General features: G+C 41.0%; 1 protein-coding gene across 8 annotated transcripts in view; it reads right to left on the bottom strand.

Moving 5' to 3' along the window:
• Clcn4 (chloride voltage-gated channel 4) overlaps nt 1–8,593 on the bottom strand; it is a 90,227-nt gene that overhangs the window by 45,764 nt on the left and 35,870 nt on the right. For all 8 annotated transcript variants that reach the window (XR_778339.3, XR_778335.2, XR_778340.3 and 5 more), the window contains exons 6-8: nt 3,830–4,036; nt 3,635–3,715; nt 2,058–2,603 (exon numbers count right to left, since the gene is read on the bottom strand). Coding sequence is in view for 2 of the 8 variants with exons in the window: in XM_033760081.1 (XP_033615972.1) it covers nt 2,058–2,603; nt 3,635–3,715; nt 3,830–4,036 (834 nt within the window). In the remaining 6 variants the exon portion in view is untranslated. The remainder of the gene's footprint in view (nt 1–2,057; nt 2,604–3,634; nt 3,716–3,829; nt 4,037–8,593) is intronic.

Below are 8,593 nucleotides of genomic sequence, written 5' to 3'. Positions count from 1 at the left end.
CAGAATTAAGGATTATTTTATTGTTACATCATTGCCTTTTCTCTTTTACTTTCCTTTTTAGTTTTATTTTAGGATTCCCTATTTTTAATGTTCATACAGAGATTTCTTTAACTGAAATACCGAATAGTTTCTGTGGTGTGAAAAACTATAATAGTACACAGGATCCCAATGAGATAATTAATAATGTGAAATAGGAAGTAAAGGGCTAAAGGTGCAGGGAAAGTGGGAAGGGTGGGGGAAAGGTAATAAGGGAGAGGAAAAAATATGAGAAAATGAAAAAATGGAAATAAAGTGTTTGTAAATGGGGAGGGGAGGAGGGGGTGAAGGGAGGGCAGGGACAAGGGGAAAAAATGAGAATCAAGACCTATTATGTAAAGGTACAGAATCCCAGTGATGAATGTAATTGTATTGTATACCTAGATTGTACCAATAAACTCAATAAAAAGAAAAAAAATTAAAAATATCACAAAGAAAGAAATGCTTATGGAACAGGGGGCTCTGGGATGATGTTCTGCTTCTGGTCCTGGGTATTGGTTATACAAGCATGTGTGTTTTGTGAAAATTAATCAGTGCTCATGTCTATATAAAAATATGTTTTAATATTTTTTTCTAAACAATATAGAAACAACCCAAACATCCATCAAAGGATGAGTAGATAAAAAATGTGGAACAGCCATAGAATGGAATACTATCCAACCAATAACAGTAATAAACCACTGCTACCACATGGATGTACCATGAAAATGCCATGTGCCGTAAAAGAAGCACATGATAAAAGCAAATATTCCATCCCATTTATATGGAATGTCCACAACAGGTGAATCCGTAGAGACATACAGCAGGTGAGCAGCTGCCATCAGGTGGGAAGAGGGCATAAAGAGAGGCGCCTAGTAATGCAGACGGGGTCTCCTCTGGGGGGAATGAAGATGTTCTAAAAGCAGACAGATGTAGGCTGCACCACATCATGAATGTCCTTAATGCCGATGAAGTGTACAACTTCAAGTGATCCATTTTATGTTGTATCAATTTTACCTCAATTTAAAAAAAATATGAAGAGCAGTAATAATTCAAAGTCAGAGCCCATAAAAGAAAGCTCTTTGGGAAGTGCTTTTGAAATATATCTGAACCGATTCAGCAAAGCATGTTTAATAAGAACAAAAGAAGCAATCTTCTCTGATTTTAGTAATGATAATGGAAGCATGGAATATCCTGCACAGTTTGAGAAGACCTTGGCCATCCAGAGACAGTGTGCAAGGCTTGGGGTATACTTAAGTTGTAGAATGCTTGCCTAGCATGCACAGGCCCTGGGTTCAATACAGACAGAGGGTGATGAGGAGAAAGCAAGTGTGAGGGTGTATGCAAAGTCCCCCTGCATGATCCCCAGTCTTACCCAGGCCAGGGACGCACCCACTTTATGTTCTCATGGCACTGGCACAGTGCATGAGGTAGTCACCACGCAGTCTCCAAACACTGCATTTACATGCATCTCTGCAGGGGCTGTGGGTGCTTCAGGGGTAGCAGTTTATGTCAAGCTTGAGTCCCTCGAACTTAGTACCAGCATACAGTGGATATGGAAGGCATGTTTACTGATCCAAACAGGGTTAAGCCCGGGCTTCTTCTACCACATGCACACACCCAGCCAGCAGGGAAATCTGTGCTTACCACCTGGTCTGGAAAGGAAGGCTCGAAGTGGGTTTGATACCTAGCTCTGTCTCCCATAAACTGTGGGTCTGACCAAGTCACCTGCGCCTCTGAGCTTTAGCTTCCTTAATTGTACAATAGGATTAAAATCTCTACTCCATAGGCTTGTGTTTATTAAGAGATTTGTTTCCTGTTGATTAAAAGAATGTCAAGGACATAGCTCATTCAAGAAAGGTCAGTTCCTCTTCTCCTGTCATAATTTTCTTTTTGTACCAGGGATCAAACTCCAGTCCTTATGCTTGTGAAGCATGTGGTGGAACCAGAGCTAAATCCCTGGCCCATCATAATTTTATTTTAGAGAATAGGTACTGTCCTCAGAAAGACATGCCCCCCCATCTTCCTTCCCCTTCACTTACCTTCATGCCAAAGGTAAATATGGTAATGACGATTTTGAAGATGAGGGCCAGGGCCAGCTGCCACATGGCTGTGTAAACCCCGATCCCAGCGGGCCGGTCTGGAATGTCATCCACAGGCCGGGTCATATTGGGGTCGTTGATATAGTCACAGAGCTGGGAAGACTCAAGGGCCCCACAGTCATTGAACAGCTCAGAAATGAGCTCGCTGGTGCTCTGGCGTGTGTAGGGGTTGGGGTAGGCGATGATGGCAGTGATGGCCGTCACCACAATGACCTCCAACACTGGGTACTTCCCCAGCCTGGTGGTTTTGCGTCTCCTGCACCAGGCGATGTTGCAGCGAGTGAAGAGTGTTCCCCACAAGCCCCCAAAGACCCCAAGCAGGATGAAGGGGAAGAGTTCAGCCATGTACCAGGGAGTGTGATACTCCACATAAAAGAGAACCAGGCGGCTGTTCCCAAAGGGGTTGATGGATCGCAGTGTGAAGGCTGCCACCAGGGCTGCAAAAAATGACCTCCACAAGGTCTTCAAGGGAAAGTAGTAACTGACCTGGAACAAAGAAGTAGAAAACCAGAGGCTGGCCAAGGAAAGAGCACCTCAGAGCCCTCCCACCTTGGGTCAGCAGTCACCTGTGATACTTGGCAGGAAAGACCAGGCTGAAACCAAAGGTGGGTCACACTCACTTTGCCTAGGTTTAATTGTGTCCAAAATGCACCAACAAAGATATTTAAAGGAATCTAACTATGCCAAAAAGTGCCATGGATTCTAATAAAGGTGGGCTTGTGCTACATTGTTAAGATTAATAAAGGGCTGCGAGTGTTGCTCAGTGGTAGAGCATGAGATTAACATGTTCTTCCATCCCCATTACCCCCCCAAAAGAGAGCGTTAAATAAAAATATGTATTTGTAATATTGTATATGGCACAAAGACCCTCCTAAAAGAAAATAAACTTTGGATTTGGTTCTATAGAAAACAGAACAGATCAAGGGTTGGAAAACTGTGGCCCACAAGTCAACTCTGGCCCAGAGAATATACTATTTGCACAGCACATGAATTAAGAATGGTTTTTGAATATAAAATAGAAAAGAAACAACTTGTGATATGAAATATTCATTCAAAAGGAGAACCATTTTCATTACATGTGAGAGCTGTATAAAATCCAGCTTTCGGCATCCATAAGGAAAGGTTGTGGGGCACACAGCCATGCCTATTCATGGATAGATCATCTGGTTGCTTTTCTGTTAACAATGGCATGGTTGGTTGGCTGCAGCAGAAATTATGTGGTGCACAAAAGCCTTTGCAGAAAACATATGCCAACCTCTGGGATGATCCATTCAGGTTCCAAACCAAGGTGGAATTTATGTTGGTTACGAGGAAGAGAGAGGATACTATAAATCTTCCCACAAAATTATATTGACGTTAAGAAAGTATTTGAAAATATATTTAATAGTAGAAACTGTGATCCTTCATTAACTGCAGAAAGCTTTTTCAGTACTTCTATGAATCTAATCTTCAGAGGGTAGGGAATAAAGGCTCCCTGCTATACCAACCATCCACATGTCTCTTACTGCCTTTCTCACCTCCTCCAGACTGAAGAGCACACCCCCGATGGGAGCACCAAAGGCCACAGAGACCCCAGCAGCAGCTGCAGCTGAAAGCACCTACAAGGCAAATGGTTCTAAGTAGGTTCCAGGGCCTTCCCTGGAAGCAAACCAGGCAGGCAACAGAGGCAGGGCTCTGAGAAGCCTCCCCTGCATGCAGAAGCTGCAGCTCACCTCACGCCTTTTGCCCTCATTCTTGCTATACTTGGAGAAAAGGCTGCTGAAGAAGTTGCCACAGCAACAAGCCACATGCACCAGAGGCCCCTCTTTCCCAAGGCTCAGGCCAGAGGACACGACCAGCACCAGGGTGACTGTCTTGATTAGCAGTGTCCACTTCCCCAAGTAGCCTCTGATGATAAAGCCGCTCAAAATGGTCTTTATCTGAAAGAAGATGGAGACGGAGGGAAATGAATTTCTTCAATCCATGCTTAGGAAAAGAGTTGCAGTGCCTCTGAGCTAGAATCACTAAGTCATAAAGAAAAGAGACTATCTTAGTTTTTGACTTGTCTATAATTTTATAGAATAACAACAGATACATTCCAACACTGTAGCTGATGCCTGAAAATTGAGTATTAAACCTAATATATATTTTGCTCTCTCCTATGCATACATACTTATGATAAAGTTTAATTTATGAAATAGGCACAGTAAGAAGTCAACAATAATTAATAATAAAGTAGAACAATTATAACCATCAGAACCCATTTTCTGTTCATGTCTCCCACCCATAAATTTAATGCTTTTTCTATTGCAACTAAGCAATTATCATACATTGTAGCCACAATATTTGCAGTTTGTGGTGTGGCAGCAAAACAAACATGAAACACTTTTTCCTTTTTCACAATTTCATGAAGAGAAGATTCATTCTTACCACAGACCGTAGCAACCTCAGCATACAATGGTTTTTCTTTCCACAAATTGACAACTTTCACCTTTTCACTTAAAGGAAGCACTTTACAGCTTCTTGTTGGCACAGGCCAATTGCTGGCATCATTACTCTTATGCTTTGGGAAGCCATTATTGAGTAAAATAAGAACGACTTGAACACAAGCAGTGCAATGCTGTGACAGTCCATGTGATAACCAAGATAGCTGTTAAGTGTTCAGTGAGTGGGTAGCACATACTTTGTGGATACGCTGGATAGAGGGATGATTCATGTTCCAGACAGAACAGACCAGGATGACAAGAGATTTGCTCACACTGCTCAGGACAGTTTGCAATTTTTATTGTTCAAATCTCTCAGCTTTCCTACCTATTTTAAAGTATTCTTGATACAATGTTAGAAAATGAACATGCTCAATATTCTGGTAACAGGCCTTTAGGAGATGTAAAAATGCTTGAAAGAATGAGGACCCCATCTCTTCCATAGATTCCTACCCTCTTATTAGAAAGGACTTTGCAGGGAGAACTGTCTCACTCCATTTTCAGACTTGCTTCATTTTGTAAGTGTCAAGTAGCGACTTTCTTCCTATAGCTTTTCTTGAGTCCTTGTTTAATGCATTTAGAACTGAACTGGATATCAGCCTCAGCAACTAACTTTGTATACTGAAGTCCACTGTCCTAAATGACATCTTTTGGATACAGAAGCATCACCAATGGCTAAACAACTTTTCTACCTCCAGCCTCTTCCCAAATAGGCTAAAATGCAATGAATCTTTACTGCTGAGGCAGCTACTTACAAGCTCCTAATCATAGATTAATTAGATACTGAGTCAGACAATGGAATTCCTAGTCAATTTCTGTTTTCCCATTGTGTAATACATAACAGGACAATGCTATCTCTTATCAGTGTCATTTACATAACTTCCAAATGCTTCCTTGTGGGCCCTGCTCTGCCAAGTAAGCACTTTCTCAAATAGCTATTACAATCTTTCTCAACCTTGGTGCTCATGAGAATCACCTGGTGAATTCAAAAGTATTGAGGGAAAACTGGCTCTCTGCACACAGATGTGATGTAATTGGTCTGAGGTGCATCTAAGGGGCAGGGACTTTCACAGCAACCCCAGGTGATTTTAAAATGCTCCACTCCTGAAAAGACCAGTACAGATATTCCCAATATCTCAATATTTAAAGGACAGCCTTGAAGCAAACTAATCCTCAAATACTAAAAGCCTGTAGACATGACCATTTTCATCTCAAGAATTATTCACAGAGATCTGTTTCTTAATACAAGGAGAATGAGTGGGAGAAGCTGAAGGAAAGGAAGAGAATTAGAAAGCACACAAGCGTGTTTGTGTGTTTCCCCAACAAACTCCTGAGCTCCTTCCTATAGAATATATATGAGGTCTCCTAGCTACAGGTAGATAGTATTTCTTAAACTAAGGGCTGGGGATTTAGCTCAGTGCCAGTATGCCTGCCTCGAAAGCACAAGGTCCTGAGTTCAATCACCAAAACCAGAAAAAAAAATTCTTAAGCTAGCCTTTAACTCACAGCAGACAAACTAGCAGTACCTAAACTAGTCTTTAACTAGTGGTAGTTGGCCTAATTGAGCTTATGCTCTGGGGATCTCAGATCCCTTTATTTAAAGGATGTTTTATTATCCTTGCCACAATCCTTCCCTTTTGTGTTGCCTTGAATAAAATTATCTATAATTTTTTGTCAGTTAGTTAATATGGATTTGGACCCCAGGGTACAGTTTAAAAGTGTAATACCATTTAGAAAATTACAAGCATTTAAATTACCTGAACCTTTGCCAGCCATGACATGTGGTGAATTGAACAATGTAATAGGGATTTTGTAATTCTCTAAAATGATTTTATAAAATTGTCATGATCAAATTAGGAACTGAAGAAGGCAAATTCATTCCTAGTAGATGACAAAATCCAATCGTTTGCTCTCATTTAAATTCGCAGCGACTGAAGCAAGCAGAGCTTTAACAAGATGTATTACAGCAGATCTGTGGCTCAGTGGTATATCTCTTAAAACCAGAACCCCTTTTGTTTGATAAATATTTGTCCAAGGGCTCATGTCTTGCAAGGAACAGAAACATCACCTGAGACACCATGACTTCTTGTATTAGTGATGGTAATTTCTATTGATGAAGCCACAGAAGTAGAGGAACACCCTTACCGAGTCCTCTCTGAATTCCAAAGTCCCCAAAACCCCTAGGGTTCACTTTGGAATGTGCTTTATGGAAATTACATGGTCATTTCTTACACAGAAAAAAATCTACATTTACACTTGTAAAATGCTCCCAAAGGAATTTTCATTCTAAGTAATCAAGGTGTTTTGGAAGGAAATGCCTGGGTGGATGAGCAACGTTAAAAATGTACCTCGGTCTGGGGGTGTGGCTTAGTGATAGAGTACTCGGTGGCTGAGAACTGCAGCCTTAGTTGAGGGTTTCCTACTCCGCTATAATAATGGGGAAAACTTGGCTACTGCTGAGTCATAACAACCAAATTTAATTATGAAACCTCCATTGGTTCCTGGCTTTTTAAAAAGTTACAGTGAATACTTTTATGGAGAAAAGAATCTATTACATATTTATATGGTTAAAAGATTGATGATAAACACAAGCACCCATGTACCCACTACCAGGTTCAAGAAATAGAAGAGCAGATAACTTTGAAAGCCCTCTTTGCCGGCATAGTGGAAACTTCTCCTTCCCCTTCATCACTTCCAATCACCTCTTTGCCTTTCTTGATCATTTTAGCAAAACATGTCAGTTTGAGCCTTTGTGTGCTCTATACAAACATAAACACACCTTACATGTTCTTCTGCAGTCTATTTTCTCCACGTGACATCACATTTTTTGAGTTTCATCCATGTCAGTGTGTTTCTTGTACTTTTGTCATATAATAAACTTAAATGCACAACTCAGTATTTTACTTCTTTTGAGTTTTGCTGTCACCAGTAAAGACTGGAGAAAAAATGTCCAAGCAGCCCCTCAAATACAGAGCTCCTATTTAAGCTCCCTGTCTGTCTGTAAGACCACCAACTGAGCCACACACCTCTGGTTCTTGGAAGGGAAAGAAGGGATTGCCCATCATCCCTTTTGTTGCTGCTTTAGATTTTTCACCCATTTTCTACTGCCCATCTTCTTATTTTGGAAAGGCTATGACCGTTGGGCAGTCAGGTCATAAACTAGGATGCCAATGATGATCTATCCTTTTTATTGTCCAGAGTGCATTGGGCTTTGGATATCAAATAAAATAGCTCTACTGTAACATTTGCTTTGAAAATGCAAATAAGTCTCAGTGCTATTCATATATTAGGGAGGAATTTGAGCATAATGTAAATTTTACGTCTGTTTATACAGTTTCCTATAGAAGAAATACAAGGTAAGTGCAGAAAACTACACCAAGTAGAACTGAGCCATGTAGGAGAATACAAACTGCACATATGTACACATCTCATACATGTATTGTCTCATGCATGTGCTGGGGATCCCAGCCGTCCACAGCCAATGATCTTCCTCCTCTCACCCTTCACAGTAACTAGTGAGCTGTGGCCCTGTGACACCCACTTCCACGAGCAAACATCAAGTTTTTTTCAAGTGACATATTCATTGTAGAATTATATTTACATGTGTCTTAGCAATTTAAGAAATGTACAACTGTGCCACTGTGTTTAGTGTGTATATATCCCCAAGGAAGTTCTGGTTGTTTTTTGTTTTTTGGTACTGGAGATCGAACTCGGGACCCTGCACTTACAAGGTAGGTGGTGGCACCACTGAACTAAGTCCCCAGCTCTCTGGGGGGTTTTTGTTTGGTTGGTTTTTGGTTTTTGAGACAAGATCTTGCTATGCAGTTCAGGCTGCCCTTGAACGCACTATGTCGCTCAGGCTAGCCTGGAACTGGTGGCAATCCTCCTGCTTTAGCCTCCCAAAGTACTGGGATTACAGGAGTGCAACACCATGCTCAGCTTCACTGAGGAAGGTTTTTTTTTTTTAAATATGATTCATTTCTCTCTTAAATACTTTTTTTTTTTTTTTTTTTT

Source organism: Fukomys damarensis, unplaced genomic scaffold, assembly GCF_012274545.1.
Source record: "Fukomys damarensis isolate Sample0158 unplaced genomic scaffold, DMR_v1.0_HiC HiC_scaffold_39, whole genome shotgun sequence".
NCBI classification, from domain to species: Eukaryota; Metazoa; Chordata; class Mammalia; order Rodentia; family Bathyergidae; genus Fukomys; species Fukomys damarensis.
This window is presented reverse-complemented; position numbering and strand designations above follow the sequence as displayed.